We start from the raw sequence: 16,400 nt of genomic DNA on the forward strand, positions 1-16,400 counted from the left end.
GAGATCACTATTTGCAGCCATCCTGTATACCCAACGATTAAAAAAAATGGCTCTTCTTCTGTATGGAGTCCAGGTCACCTTTTGTTTAATGATGTATTGAAAGAGCTTTCTGTAAACTTGTAGCTGCATTATGGAATCACAGTAATTTCTGTGTCATTCTCTCCTTTTAACCAAGTTTTCTAGCTTATTTTGCTAACTCCGTACAGCATAAATGCTTTTCATCTACCTAGTCTATTTATCTTGCTTCTTCCTCAACTTCTTTCTTCCTCCATCTTTTAGTTACCTCCTAATCTTCATTGTCATCAACCCCCTTTTTCCCATTTTCTGCATGGGATCTGTGTGTTGTGTCCACTGTCATTATTCATTGCCAGTTTCCTACCTTCTTCGACAGTCATGCCTTATTTTTGCAGGTGTTCTCTTATGCACTTCATTCATATGTTTGCTGGATGCACTTGTTTTATCTTGCTGTCTTCCCGTTTTTCCAAAGTAATCTTCTTCATCAGATCATCTTCTGCTTCCCTAAACCACCTTAATATTACCTTAATATTTGACCTTTTCTGCAAATGGAGCTACCTTGACTTCTGCTTTGATGTCCTCATTTCTACATTTGCCCTGCAGTGTGCATCATGCCACTCATCTCAGGCACTTTTTCTCCAGCACCTCTAGTTTCCTCAGCAACTTTGCCTTCACTGCTCAGGCTTCTGTACCTTACACATGACTGTTTGCATACCTTACTGTTCAGCTTCTTTGGCATTCTTCTATCCCTGACACCGCACGTGTTGTCTGCACCCCACTGATTCCAGTTTTGACCTCCTCAATCAGACTTCCCATATTCTCAAACACCCCTCCTAGATACTTGAAGCTTTTAACCTGTTGTATTATTTTACCTTCTGTCTGTTATTTTCTAGATTCGTCTGATTTTCCTCATTTGCATGTCTTGCATGTACTCAGTTTCATCCCACATGCCCTTGGTTGTACATTCCAGTTCACTACCGCTTGCTGAACCTGCTGTTCAGAGTCTGCCTGTAATGCCGCATTGTCTGCATTCAGCAGCATCTTTGTTGATCTGTCGTCTTTAATGATGTCCATCAAATATATGAATAGCAGTGGGCTCAGAGCTGAACCCTGATGTATTCTCATTGCCACTTTGAACTACTCTGTGAGTCTGCACACTGTTTGAACTTGTGCCATTGGGTCCTTGTACGAAGCCTGCAATAATTTTACCATCCTTGTCCATAGCCTGCAGTAATTTTACCATCCTTGTCCATAGCCTGCAGTAATTTTTACCATCCTTGTCCGTAGCCTGCAATAATTTTACCATCCTTGTCCATAGCCTGCAGTAATTTTACCATCCTTGTCCATAGCCTGCAGTAATTTTACCATCCTTGTCCATAGCCTGCAGTAATTTTACCATCCTTGTCCATAGCCTGCAGTAATTTTACCATCCTTGTCCATAGCCTGCAGTAATTTTACCATCCTTGTCCATAGCCTGCAGTAATTTTTACCATCCTTGTCCGTAGCCTGCAGTAATTTTTACCATCCTTGTCCGTAGCCTGCAGTGTCCTTGTCCATAGCCTGCAGTAATTTTACCATCCTTGTCCATAGTCTGCAGTAATTTTACTATCCTGGTCCGTAGCCTGCAGTAATTTTACCATCCTTGTCCGTAGCCTGCAATAATTTTACCATCCTTGTCCGTAGTCTGCAGTAATTTTAGCAATGTTTCTGGGACTTCAAATTATCACAAGAATGCCCATATCATCTTTATCAAAGCATTCTCATGTGCTTTCTGCGAATCTATGAATGCACAGTTGCAGTCTTTCTTGATCTTTATCTTTGTCTGATTTAGCTGTCCCACTGTAAACATCGGGTCAGATGTGCTGCATCTTGATCTGAATCTGAACTGCTCATCTCCCATCATAGTTTCTCATACTCTGAGTATTCATTTATCAGTCACCCCCTCCATCACTTTCATAGAGTGTGACAGAAGTGTGACACCTCTGTACTGCCCACAGTCGTGAATGTTCTCTTAGTTCTGAACACTGGCATCAGTATGCTTATTCTTCGATCTGGGATATGCCTTTCTCACCATATTATACCCTCTGGAGCCATTTCTCCCCAACCCACCCAACATCTTGATCACATCTGCTGTGACCTCATCTGGGCCTGCTGCTTTCCCCGACTGCATTCTCCTTGGTGTTTCTCTTAGTTCTTCTACAGTGGGCTCTTGTTCCTTCTTCATTATAGACCATGTCTGAGGCAGTACAGCTTCTGTGAGTTTTTCTTCATTCAGAACCTGCTGGAAGTATTCCTTCCATTTGCCTTTCATGTACCGTAGATTGGTGGGTAGGTTGTTGCTGGCATCCGTTGTACATGGTGTTTGATGAGTGTTTTCTTATCTTTCTGTCTTTTTGTTAAAACCTGAGATAATTTCTTTGTGCCATTAGGTGGGTCACTTTCCAGAAGTTGGTAGAGTGCTTTGTTCTTTGCTCATGTGACTGCTCTGTTACCATGCCAGTATTCCTTTTTGCCCTGGTCAGCGTTTTCTATTTCCCACTTTTTCCTGCACTCATTCTTTCTTTTGATACCTTCCTGTACTTCTGCATTCCACAAATGGGTCTATGTTCATACATCGTGAACAGCTAATAATCGAACATTAAACAGTGAAAGTTTAACATACTGAAAAAGCTTAACAGCAAAACATAATTCATTGAATGGCCATGGTTGGCCAACAGACATGAAGTACAGCGATACATAAGGTAAGCAAAGGAAGCCTTTTTTAAATTTGTCCTATTCCCCACTGTAGTGCCATCTTGGAGTTGGTATGTAGTTAGCGGGGGTATGGGTTGGTGCCCCCCACCTTGGTTGGTTATGTTCACAATGTTGGCCAACTATGGCCATTTCATGAATTATTGTTTGCTGTTAAGTTTTTTGGTACGTTAAACTTTTGCTGTTTGACATTCGATTATTGGCCATTCCCTGTAATCTATTTTTTGATGTGTGAATGTAGATCCCCACCAACAGCTTTCTTAATGAATCTAATTTCGATGATATCTGGCTCAGCTGTATATCATTTGTAATCTTCACACCTGCTGTTTTGCGATGCTGCTGTTCTTCCTCTTCAACTTCACACATTTCCTCTTTTCTTGAAATGCTAGAGACATAAATATTTCCTTGGACTGCTGTGCTTTAATCCCATCATCTTCCAGGTCTTCAGCCTAGTGTCTGCTGACCTTAGAGCATTTTCTGACTACTGCTTGCAGATGATTTTGACCACCAGTGGTTTATGCTGTGGGATGACTGTTCCACTGAGGTAACTTTGCAATCTGTAATTTTTCCTCGGTGCTCTTTCTTTACTAGGAAAAAGTCTGTTTGTGGACCAGATTGGCCATTTCTATCACATTCTGAACACCAGTGACTTCAACCACTTCAAGCAGTCTGCTTTGAATGCAGCAGACAGATTTTGCATGCCCCACCGGTTGCAATCACACATAAATTCCTCAAATGTGCTCACTAGGCATAATTTTTATTATAAGGTACTGCCATTTTGACAATGTTGTTGAAATAACAGCCAAAGCCTTACAAAAGAAGAATATCTATGTGGTTCCTGACCCAAAAGCCTAATTGCTGATAGCCCCATCCAGAGCCTGAAAACATCCCTGAAGTGGGTACTCATATGGTTGCCATCACCGAGGGTCACTGTAAATCGGGGAAGTCTTCTCTGAATCCCTATCAAGGGACTGCCTTTGCAGGTGTAGAACTGTTATTTATTTTTGCCATTGGGTAGGCACCTATGAGGTGATTGCTTTGACATTCTAGATGAGGATGCATCCTAGAAACAGGTTGAGATCCTGCTGTGTCTTCTGGACTTAATGGTAGCCATGATGGGGATGTTGCTTTGAATCATGAGATGTCAATGGCTAGGTTGCTTATGGATCAGCTGTTGGCATTTAGCCACTGTTTCTGGTCCCTAGAGTAGGGAACAGAAATGCATAACAGTCTTCTATTGGTATTTAGTTTCTGTATGTGAACCCCTTAGCATGTTCTGATGATGAAGGTTTCACCTTTACTGGGGGGAGGGGGGCTCTTAGGCTCTCATATGGTGCATGGAATATGATCCTTTCTGCATTAACTAGATGGAATTAAGAGCAGTTCTTTGTCCTTAATGTCCTTGCACAGAAGGCTACTGCTTCCATTGCCTTTGCTCATCAAGGAGACAACCATCCCATCATATGGTATCGAAACAAACATATGAGCATGAATGCATAGCCCCTCTGCTGGGAGAAGATTCTCATGTGGTAGAGGGCCAAGGAAGTAACTCATATGGTAAATTGTCTGTGATATTTCTCCAATCCTGTCTTTTGGCTGTGGATTTAGAAGTCATGCTTGATCCATGCTGCTATCAATAATGAGACAGTTCAGAGCGAAATGTATTTACCACTCAAAAGAAAGTATTCCTCCCCAGTACATCAGAGCAAGGAGAGAAAACAATGGATACACTCTCTGTTTGTGACATGAGGAGAGTCTTTTGCACATTTCCTGTATTCCCACTGATTCCACATCTCACTGCAAAGTTTACAGAGAAAGAATAATGGTTATTCTCATCAGCACTTGGTGGCCAACAAGGCACATATGTCCCTGAAATACAAGAAACTCTGCCACTCTTAGCCAGGGATGTCCCCTCATGGTTAGCATGATAGCTCCAAAGCATGGTCTGGCTCTGATCTAAATTCCCTAAACCCACATAGGTTATTGACAGTAGTCTGAGAGGTTATTAAGGTTGCCAGGAAGCCTTCCATGCAGCAGAACTTTGCTACCAATTGAATAGGGAAGCAGTTGTCCATTTGCTTGGAGAGGTACCCTATTCCCCCCTAGGCAGCTATCTGGGAGGTGTGCATGCTGCATCTAAGTCACCTTTGTGATTTGTGATATTACTCCATAATCAAGGTACATGCATCCATTATTTAGGTGCAACTTGTCCTTCCTGAAGCTGTGTAGATTTCCCTACAAGTTACACATGTCTGTAGTTATGTAACTTTTTTTTGTCTTGCAGTTTGAGCTGGGTCACTGGATGGGAGTTGAACTGTATTGTGCAGGAAGCTAATCATAATTTCCTTGCATAAAGCATGATGCCATGTAGAGCTGTAGGTAGGTCATTTGGCACATTTGGCACCCTGGGCAGTCCTCACACTGGTGCTCCCCTCAGTGCAAAGTTGAGGAGTAGCAAAAAATAGTATGTCCTCTAAATTGCTGGTGTAGCAAAGAACTTACACAATCTCCTTTTAGTTTTCTAAAAAGACATTAGTTTGGCATTGCTTAGTAATTGCCATTTAGGTGTGAGTGCTGTACGCAAGCATTTTAACTGAATCATGGTACTGCACTCACACTCAGTCAACAATTTTTAAGCATTGATGATCATGCCCCCTGACAGCCTATGCCTATGGCAGCTGCCCTTCCATCCCACACTAGTTACACTACTGATGCCACAGTATGCCCTGAAGGAGGGGAAGGAGTAAAGGAGGGGAAAACAAAGAGAAATATATTGCTAAACTGGGAATGACAGAAGAGAAGATCACGAGAGTTATCCACAGTAAATTCCTTCTTAATCAGCTGATACAATGAGTATGTATCAGTTATTTAGAGAACTGGCCATACTAAATGAGAAAGCTATGCATTTTACTTGATGAAGCTATTTACATCACAATGGTCTGCTGGTTAAATAGTTTGTTAAAAGAGGTAGTTTATAAAATGTATCAGTTTGTAAAAACTGTCATGTTTGTGCTTGAGGAAAGTGCTGAATGTATTTGTTAATTTAAGTGTTTCCTTAATGATATATATAAGTGCTGCAATACTGCAACTTCTTTACAAAGTTAAATACTGTCTGGGGGTTGGGATGCTGTGCCCCTTGTATTGCGGTAGTCATGTTTATACATGTGTTTTGCTGAGTTGCGTCTCTTCTGATGAAATTTGTGTAAATGTGTGATTTGTTGGGAGGGTGGCCTAATGGTTAAGGTGTTTGCCTTACAAACACAAGGTGCAGGGTTTGAGTCTCACAAGGGATAATTGGCTAGGCTGAAAATGGCTCACAAGGGCAGTTAGCTTAGTACTAACCTATGAACCTATGAACCTATGATGTAGTGTAATGAAACCATGACTGCAACCATTTGTTTCTAGGAGCCGATGTGAGGGCAGAAAATGATGATCCAGTGTCTTCATCAGAGGACAGCAGTGATCAATACACAGACTCTGAAGAAGACACAGAAACATTAGATGAAGAGGAAGGACAAGATGATGAGATGGAAGAAGACCAAGGTGCTGAAAGGCAAACCAAGCCAGTGCCACTAGGACAAATGGACAAGAATACAGATAGTTCAACAGAAATGGATATTGATTCTGATACAGACTCTGAGTCAAATGAGACAAGCCACAATCATGGACACACACCATTTGACCTTGCAAAAAGTCAAAAAGTACGTATTCTTCCAATTAATGCATATCTTAAAGTGTACATTTTCTAACCCATGTTTAAAACCTTTTTTAAATTAATTTGCATCTTACAGTTATGAGGAATTATTGTTAACTTATTGTCATCTCATGAAAAAAGCAGCATTCTGATTTTCATCTTAATGGCTGCCCACTGTATTCCTTATATATGAGTTTTGTATGACACACAGATTTCCATATGACTAGAAACTAAAGCACTCATCTCCTCCCATAAATATGCCTCTGCCCCAGACTTAAGATTCTAGAGTACTTGTGTTTGAACCTGTGGCATGCTTTAATTTAGTTTGTCAGTCCAACAAGAGCAGACATCTCCCTGAAGTCCCTTCAGGTAATAGACTCTTTCCAGTCCAGTTTGCTGAAGGACATTTAGTTAATTGATGTTATGTTACTTAGATCACCATGAGAGTTCTACTTTTAAGTTTTGTTTTTAGTAAATGGATTCAGTGATACTTTGTAATCTTTCACTGGATACACTGTAACACTGTCCCAGTTAGTCTGTCAGCACTTTTTTCTGAGTCAGAAAAATGATATCAACGGTTCCAGTACAATACTGTCATATGCATCAAGAACACAAAACAGTGGGGATAAGCAAAATTCTGGTTATCGTTTCTATTGTGCAATCTCAGAATTAGTATATTTAGAGATGCAGGAGTGCTAAGGGATTTCCTCACTGCAAAAACAGTTATTTTTCTACTGTAGTTTGAATGGTGGTAATGCGATGGGTTGCGACCAAAGTCAGATAAATGGGCCATAATTTCACACAGGTGATTCACTATGGATTATATTATTCAAAATTATTTTGATCTATAGAATTAGTCTTGTAAAGGTTTCCCCGTCCTTCAAACATTGGACCCCACACAGTTTGGGTTCGTGAAGGGCCGATCTAGTCTCCTGAACCTGATTGACTTCTTCAAATCAGTCTCCAGAGCCATGGACAAGGGTAAGGTGGTCCACACAGCCTATCTGGACCTTGCCAAGGCCTTTGACACCATCCCCCACTCTGGGATCATAGATAAACTTACTAAGCTGGGCATTAATCTCTATGTCACTCGATGAAGTTGCCAACTGGCTTACTGACAGAACCCACACTGTAAAAGTAGTCGACTCCAAATCCAGCTCCAGACAAGTGACAAGTGGAGTACCTCAGGGTTCAGTCCTGGGACCGCTCTTGTTTGGCATCTACTTCTCTGAAGTACAGGCCAACACTAAGGGACTCTGGCTGACAAAGTTCGCAGATGACTGCAAACTGGGAGCCATTATTGAATCCCCAAACGATGTGGATATTCTACAAAAGGGCCTTATAGGAACAGATGCTTGGTGCCAGAGCCATGGGCTCAAGCTCAATGCCAAGAAATGTATAGTTATCCCCTTTGGGAAAAAACATGTACCCATGAATTACCACATAAGTGGCAGTACACTAAACACCAAAAGTGTGATAAGAGACTTAGGGACACAGGCAGACAGTGGTCTCACCTTCGATAACCACATCACCACAACAGTCAGGAAATCCTTCTATGTGGCAAACCTCATCACTAAGGGCTTTTCATCCAGAAAAAAGGAGGTCATTTTCCCACTGTACTCATCCCTCATTAGACCGATTATTGAATACAACGCCCCATTTGGTATGTACCTCTCAAGATATCTGCAACAACTGGAAAGGCCGCAGAAATACCTCACTAAAAGAATCACAGGCCTAAAACAGATGCCCTATGCTGACCGTCTGAAAAAACTCCACCTATACTCTGTTGCATATCGTCTACTCAGAGGCAGTCTGTGCTTAACATACAAGGCCATGTCAAACCCAGAGATGTCAGACATGCTTCACTTAAAGAAATCCCAGTCCCTCAGAGACACATGCTCCAGGGAACTAAACCTTGTCATCACAATGAACAAAACATGTTGGAGGGATAGGTTTCTGACCCAGAGACTCCCCAGACTCTGGAATAGACTACCCATACATGTCAAACAGAGTGCCTCTTTGGCCCTCTTCAAAAGTAACCTTGATGATTGGATGAGAGATAAGAAATTCAGCCCAGGGATCACGTCAGTCGCCCTGCAGACAGGGGTCCAGGGAAGTAAATATTGTGGGAAGAAATAGCCAGGGAATCGTTATGGCTAGGCTTGTATAGGTCCTAGGGCCGATAGCCTAGAACCAACCTATGAACCTATCTTCTTTCATTGTAGCTATAAATTTACTCAGATATACTTTTTATTATCTGAAGCTTAAGTTAAGGTCAGGTGTTCCATTTATTTTCTTAAAGGTATATTACTGGCATTTCCTTTATATTATAATACTTTAATTGCCATTTTGAAGGCTTTTTTATTTATCATATCAGTCTCTTTACTTTTCTTATCAGGCAAGTGGACTTGCAAGTTCATGCAACTTATTTTGATACACCATTAATTACTGATCATTGTTATTTTTTAAGACCCCTTCATTTGTTCAAACTTTGAAAAGTTCAAAATTCATATGGCCGACACCATATGATCGAACTTTGAAAGGCTGACAGTGAACAGCGAAGATCCCAATACAGCGCTGAACCAGTAGATTCCCCTTTCCTGCACTGTAGTGCGATCTCGGAGTGAGAATATTTAAGTACCAGGGGATGTCGTGGGTGCAGGAGGCTTGCCCCCTGCTAAGCGCAGTTTTAAATAGTTAACACTTCTACTACAGATTGTTGGCATTTCAAAATGTATGTTGTACAGTGTCGGCCATATGAAAGTCGGCATTTTGACAGTTCGATAATCTGAAGTAGATCCGGGGGCACACACCCTGCACCTTTAAACTTTGTTACTGTAACTTCAAGGTCTGTATCATCAGGAAAAGCTAAATTCCTAATAGCAACAAACTTGTTTGACAAAACTGTATATATCTGACATTTAAGACATCATTTTGTAAATGTTCAGAAGTCACATAGAATTACTATCTAGCATTCATCTTTGACTGATTGTTTTACACACCTTTTTATATTATAAGTTAAGCCTTTGGCTTGCAGTGTGTTCAGATGAAACTTCCATTTTAGGCAAAGAATAGCCTCCAAATTCTGAAAAGTTTTTTTGTGTGTATTTGAGTATATGACTTACGAATCTGCAGATTTGTTCAGATTTTGTTCAGATGTTGAGATACAGACAGAAATATGAACATGGTCACTCAAATTTATTTTAATGCTTAAACCTTTACAAATATAATACATGAAAACAAAAATAACTAGTACAAAAATAAAATCAGAAATGTTACATGAAACTACCTAAATGATAATTGTATAACGTGTTTAATGCTTTTTGCACATCAGACCAATAAAGCAGTTGGAAACGTAAGGTATATTAAAATATCAGGTCAAATAAGTGGGTTGTATTGGAACAGTTACTGCCACACCACACATAGCTGAGAACTCTTAAAAAGCCAGGTAGTAAACTCCAGAGATACAGGTCCTAGTAAACAAATAAACAAATCTCAGAGAATTCAAGCCAACCTGGTTAAATCAATAATTTGGAGGAGGAATGCGGGGAACAGGATGGTGGATACCAGATGAGGAGATCTTGTAAAAAAAAAGAAATGCAAGCCAGGGCATACAGGACAAAGCTGACTAGGATCAGAACCTTACAGGGAATATGCTGCCTGAATGGAAGCCAGTGCAGTTCACGCAAGACAGGCATGATTATACCTGGAGACCGCTGTAAGTAGCTAGGCAATGCAAATGGATGACCTAGTTCTAAATCCAGAAGCCCCCCAAGTTCAGGGCACTGCATTAATCCAACTGGGAGGGGAAAAAAGCATGTAGTACAGTAGGGATTCAAACAGTGGTATAAGTTTCTTTATGAGAACAATATTTCTGGATAATCACCAAAGTATCCAAGTGAAAGAGCATCAGCTAGCTGCAGTTATGTCATGTGTGGTACAGGGAGACAGAGTGAAAAGGAAGGGTAAGAAACCAAATGTGATGGTGTAAGATTTCAAGGAGATGGATTATACTAAATGGGGGAAGAGGGAAGAATATGAGTTGGGCATCTGAGGTGGACAAGGTATGGGAATTAATACGTATAACTTTGGAGAAGGAAATAAGGAAGAGACAACGTCAGAAAAAGAGAAAATATTCAGTATAGCTACATCTGGATATGATGCCAATGGTTACAGTAAAAGATGGGACATACAAGAGTCAGAGGTGAGGGTGAACAGAACATGAAGCAGAGATGTGGGGCTGGTGAGGTGGAGGATGCACAGAAGAAGAAGACAAGAAGATGAGCAGTAATGGAGTTATGGGCAGCAAAGGTGCAAGCCAAAGTGGAGTTGGCCTAAAGTATCAGGAAGCAAAACAAGGTTTTTGGATGGGTGGTGGTAACGATGTAGAGAGATCAGACCTAGCCAGGCTGAATAAGGATGGAAAGGATGTTACAGAAGGCAGTGAAATGGTAGAGATAATGAATGAATTATTCACTTCAGTCGTCACAAAGCAAATAAAAGATCTGGGTACTTAATGGACAATGTTCTGTCATTCAATCATCATGTTTCCACTGTAAGTGGTCAACCTGGACTTCTCTAAAGCATTTGCCTTAGTCGTGCATAAGTAGTTGCTATGAAAACCTTGGGTCTATATCAGAACATCGAACGCAGAAGATAGCAAACGACTTAAAGGCCAAAAATGCCGGACCTCAAAATCATTATTTGGGGGGGGCTGTGCCCCCCCTGCTAAATATATATATATATATATATATATATATATATATATATATATATCAACTCCTTAATCATACTACAGTGAAGAAAGGGCAAATATTCCAATCTCTACTGTACTGCGATCTCACAAAAAGCATATTGAGGTCTGGCATTTTCGGCATTTAGGCTGTTCAACATTTTCACTAGTCGATGTGGTGATAGGGAACCGAAAACCTCAGTGATATTGCTTAGGACCAAGAATGAGAGTAGGACACAGAGGATTATGCTTGTACCAGAAATAATGAAAATGGCTAGTAGAAGCTCATGTCAGACCGGAATATAGCACTGTTCATTGTGTTTGTTTCAGACATGTCTGACAACATGCTCATCCTTTTCAGTTATGACACAAGCATTAGTGCAGTAATGGAGACTAGAAGGAAGAGCCTTTGAAATGATTTGGGAAAGGCTCATACAGAAATATTGTGACCATGTTTCATTGCAGAAAAATGCTAAATTAATGCACCTAGACCTCAACAGCCCTGTTGAGAGTTGTAAGCTGGGAGGAGTGGAACTGATGGTGACGGAGGAGGAAAATTGTTTTGTTTTTTATTGATTGGACCATCAGGAACAGAGTAAGAAGACCACGGCAGCATCAGACAGAAGGCTGATGTGTATCTTAAAAGGAGCAGACTCCAGAAGTAAAAAAGTAGTTCCGGTATTGTACCAGACCCTGCTCTGACCATCCCTTGGGTACTTCGTCTACTTCAGAAAAGAAAAAAACAAAAAAAGATGATGATAGTTCCACACTATTTATTGTTAGTGCTTGTGCCTATTACAATCAGTAAACTTCTTCAGATCTGAAGAAGTTTACTGATTGTAGTAGATGAAAGCGCTAACAATAAATTGTGGTTGTTGGAACTATCATCATCTTTTTTTGTTTTCTTAAGTTTGTTGTAATATTTGGTTAGTTTTACTTTGTATAGTTATGGAGACCACAGAAATTTAAGAAAATGATGTTGCTGTGAGGGAACAGGTGGAGGGAGACCCTGGAGAGGTGGAGATATGCTCTAGAGAGAAGAAGAATAAAGGTCAGCAGGACTAAGACAGAATATGTGTGTATGTGAATGAGAGGGAGGATAGAGGAATGGTGAGGATACAGGGAGTAGAGGTGGCGAAGGTGGATGAGTTTAAATACTTGGGATCAACAGTTCAGAGTAATGGTGAGTGTGGAACAGAAGTGAAGAAGAGAGTACAGGCAGGGTGAAGTGGGTGGAGAAGAGTGTCAGGAGTGATTTGTGACAGACGAGTACCAGTAAGAGTGAAAGGGAAGGTCTACAAGAAGGTTGTGAGACCAGCTATGTTATATGGGTTGGAGACAGTGGTATTGACAAAAAGGCAGGAGTCAGAGCTGGATGTGGCAGAGTTGAAGATGTTACGATTTGCACTGGGTGTGACAAGGGTGGACAGGATTAGGAATAAGTAAATTAGAGGGTCAGCCCATGTTGGAAGGTTTGGAGACAAAGCCAGAGAGGCAAGATTACGTTGGTTTGGACATGTGCTGAGGAGGGATGCAGAGTATATTGGGAAAAAGATGCTAAGGATGAAACTGCCAGGTAACAGGAAAAGAGGAAGGCCTAAGATAAGGTTTATGGATGTGATGAGAGAGGACATGCAGGTGGTTGGTGTGACAGAGCAAGATGCAGAGGACAGGAAGAAATGGAAACAGATGACCCGCTGTGGCGACCCCTAATGGGGCAGCCGAAAGAAGAAGATGTTGTTGTGAGGAGTACAGAGGAAGCACCTGAGGCATTTGTACACTGAATGTTGTGTGGGATGGTTTGCAAAGCGTGTAACCAGAGAGTAAAGAAGCTGGAAGAATTCTTCACAGTAGAAGACAGAAGACACAGGGGTGACATGAAGTGGCTACACAATTTCACACCATAAAGATTTGAAGTGCTTACTTAGAACAGGAAGGATGGATAAGGATGGAGACATAAGCAGCAGATTATATAGACCAGCATCACCCTGGATCAGTGAAATTATTTACACAAATGATTGTGGGCCCATGGTGGTTAGTCTAGTAGAAGAATGAAGGGCCAAAATGTTAATTATACTTAAAAGTCAGACTGGGCAGGCTAATTGTCTCTGCTGTTAGAACAAAAGCAGTATAATGTAATTTGGAATACATGTCTGTCCATTCTACCCCTCTTACTTTTGAACACAGGAGGCTACTCCAGTTTGCTGATTGCTTTGTGACTTACAAGTTGATTTATGTCATCTGTGTGTGAATTTCTGAAGTATTCTGATCAGCACTTTTCTGGTAGTGATCATTACTCTGCCAACATCATATACCCCCACTTCACACGCACACACACACACACACACACACACACACACACACACACACACACACACACACACACACACACACATTCAAGTAGATTGCTTCTGTGCTACAGGTGTGAGCTTCAGACATGGATCAGCATGTTTCATTTTTAGATTATATTGGCTCCCAGATAGTCAGATGCTGGTAGGGATGAGCCACATTCACGTTCACCGCGAGATTCCCTATCCTTCGCTTTGGTGATGCCATAAAATTGGAGAGATTATTATTGTTGGGGCTGTTTTTCCTAGACAAGGTTTTGCTTTTTTTAACTAACTTCAGAATTGCCTATGAACTCTTACTTTGGGGATTATTGTAAGGTAATTTAATGTATCCCCACAGGGATATTATATATCCCCAAGTGATATTTTTTATACTCTCTCTCAGTATTTTGATTTCATGGCATAAAATGCTTTTGTTGATGTCTCCCTTGGTGATTGTGATGCCCATGCCCTGACCCAGCAATCAAGGAGCCTTAATCCTCACCACTAACACCAGAGAAGGCGTCTCATATATGAGGAAAATATAACAAATACACACAGTAAAGTGCAGTTTCCCTTAAGAGCACACAGAGATTACAGTCAGTCTAGGGCTGGTTACTCCCTTGCTCACCAGGTCCCCAACAGGACTCCCCCCTGGCACAGATATAAGGTCCAGATCTCGGCCTAGCTGGGCAAGCTAAAATCTCCAGCACCCTCTCTGTCCAACCAGTGCTTTGTGTCCCTGCCCAAGTAGCTGTCACACACACTTTGAGATAAGAGTTTACTCAACCACACAGACACTCCTGGGGAAGGCTGGCACAGGTTCTCCAGCTGTGCTCCTTTTACCCAGACTGTACAGTAATAATCCTGCCAGCACCCAGCTAATATTTATCAGCTACTCAAAAGTCCTTAAAAGGGTGTCCATTTATTACTGTGCAATATTATTATCCAGCTGGTAGTATAGCCCAGGGCTGAAGCTATTAGAGTGGCCTTGTACAGTTTTACCAAAGGCATGCAAGTACTCTTAAGAGCTTAAATTATCTCTACACAAACCAGCCACAGTTAAAAGGTTTTAAACTATTTAATAATAAATAATTAAAACCACAAGAAAATACTTTCTACTATACAGTGCTAGTCAAATGTTCAGAGATCACACATAAATACTTAAAATAATTCAGTAGTACAGTTCTGACATCACAGAAAAACACTTAGTCTAATCTTTTTAGTTTCTAGCTATTCCTAAAAGAAAACACACGCCTAAGATAACTTACTTAAAGAAAACAGGCAGAGTGCTGTGAGTTGGATGATCAAGCAAAAATGCTCAATGCCTAATGGTTCTCTCTGTTTAAATTGAAATTGTAGTTCTGATAAACATTACATCATTCTTTCACTTTCCTGGTCTTCTCAGGTCAACAGAAACTGCATCTACATTATTTTACACTCAGGCAGAAACCAGGGCAATAAAGGTACATTTGCATGTTTAAATCTAGCAATTTAACTCTTGGTTAAAACAATAGAAAGAATTTCTTCATCTAGACTTTTCGGCACCACTGTCTACTTCAAAGGGTCACCACATGCTTTACTGTGGTCAGTAGAGTGCACTGTTGTCACATTTATTTCCAGTTCCACGTGTAACAGTATTTCTTTACATTTAAGACAACAAGCCTGTAGTTTACATTCATATTTACAAATGATAGAATTATCTGCAAAATTCTATCTGGCTAGGCTGGCAGCATTCACAGTCATTAAGAACATGAAGCAGTGAAAAAAAAATGTAATAAATTATTTTTTAACCATTTTAATAACTACCAGGCTCCATGGCATGTTATATTTCTGATTTACATGAATAAAGCAGATAAATATTAATCTTATTGCCTTACAGTAACTGAGAAATAAGCAATGTTTTAAGGTGTAATTTGTTTTTGCTGCTTTTTTCCATGATTTCATATTATTATTATTGTATATCCTGAACAAGCCTGTGGTTAGGGCTCATTCTACCAGAGGAGCTGCTACCTCTGGCATATTTTTCAGAGTCGTCTTATTGAGTAGTATATGTGAAGTTTCAGTTTGTCTTTTCATGTTGTCATTAAATACTGGATTATATATCCAGTTCAAAGCATAAGAAGGGCTTTCTACAACAGTTGTTGGGAAATGCTGGCTAGTGCTTCCATATAGTCATGCAGTCCGATATGTGCACCCAATCTGGCAGTCAGATACATTCTAATTAATCTTATAACTGTAAATTGTCTTCTTCTTCAGAACTTGCATTGCCACTTACTTGTATTCATTCTTTTTTCTCTGAGTTTTCATTTGTTGGGGGTTTCCATAATGGTTAAGGTGTTTACCTTATAGGCACAAAGTGGGTTTGATTCTTACCTTTTGGTTGTTGCTGCCCATTATTTCTGTCCATTCCTATGCTGCCTGTTCCCATATTCCCTTCATGCATCCATATTCTCATAATATATGTATTTATCCGGCAACCTTCATGTCACACTTTAATGTTATTCATCATTTTTTCCCTGCTCTTTCCAAAGTTTACAGAGTGTAAGATAATTGTTCTACCTTGTTCGTCCCTTGTCAGCTGAAGTAAATTTAGTGAGTCTGTCAGCTTCTTTGCTTCTTCACATTCATCTTGATTCTCTGATCATCCTTCTTCTCTTTCCCATCTTTTTCTTAGTTTCTGAATTCTCTATCACTGTCTCTATCTATTTCTGCATTCTCTCTCACTGTCTCTACCTATTTCTGAATTCTCTCTCACTGTCTCTCTCTATTTCTGAATTCTCTCTCACTGTCTCTCTTTCTCTGTCTGCCCCACCTTGTTATGTCGTTAAAGATCCTACTCCCTCTACCATTTCCCTTCTAGCTTCCCCATTTTCCTCAT

The 16,400-nt window shown here is 40.5% G+C and overlaps 1 protein-coding gene across 3 annotated transcripts in view; it reads left to right on the plus strand.

Moving 5' to 3' along the window:
* The window catches only part of NFKB2 (nuclear factor kappa B subunit 2), a 396,915-nt gene that overhangs the window by 323,612 nt on the left and 56,903 nt on the right, over positions 1–16,400 (plus strand). For all 3 annotated transcript variants that reach the window (XM_044056528.1, XM_044056530.1, XM_044056529.1), the window contains one exon: positions 6,172–6,467. In XM_044056528.1, coding sequence (XP_043912463.1) covers positions 6,172–6,467 — 296 coding nt within the window. The remainder of the gene's footprint in view (positions 1–6,171; positions 6,468–16,400) is intronic.

Source organism: Protopterus annectens, chromosome 14.part0 (assembly GCF_019279795.1).
Source record: "Protopterus annectens isolate FY-2018-M chromosome 14.part0, PAN1.0, whole genome shotgun sequence".
Lineage (NCBI taxonomy): Eukaryota > Metazoa > Chordata > Ceratodontiformes > Protopteridae > Protopterus > Protopterus annectens.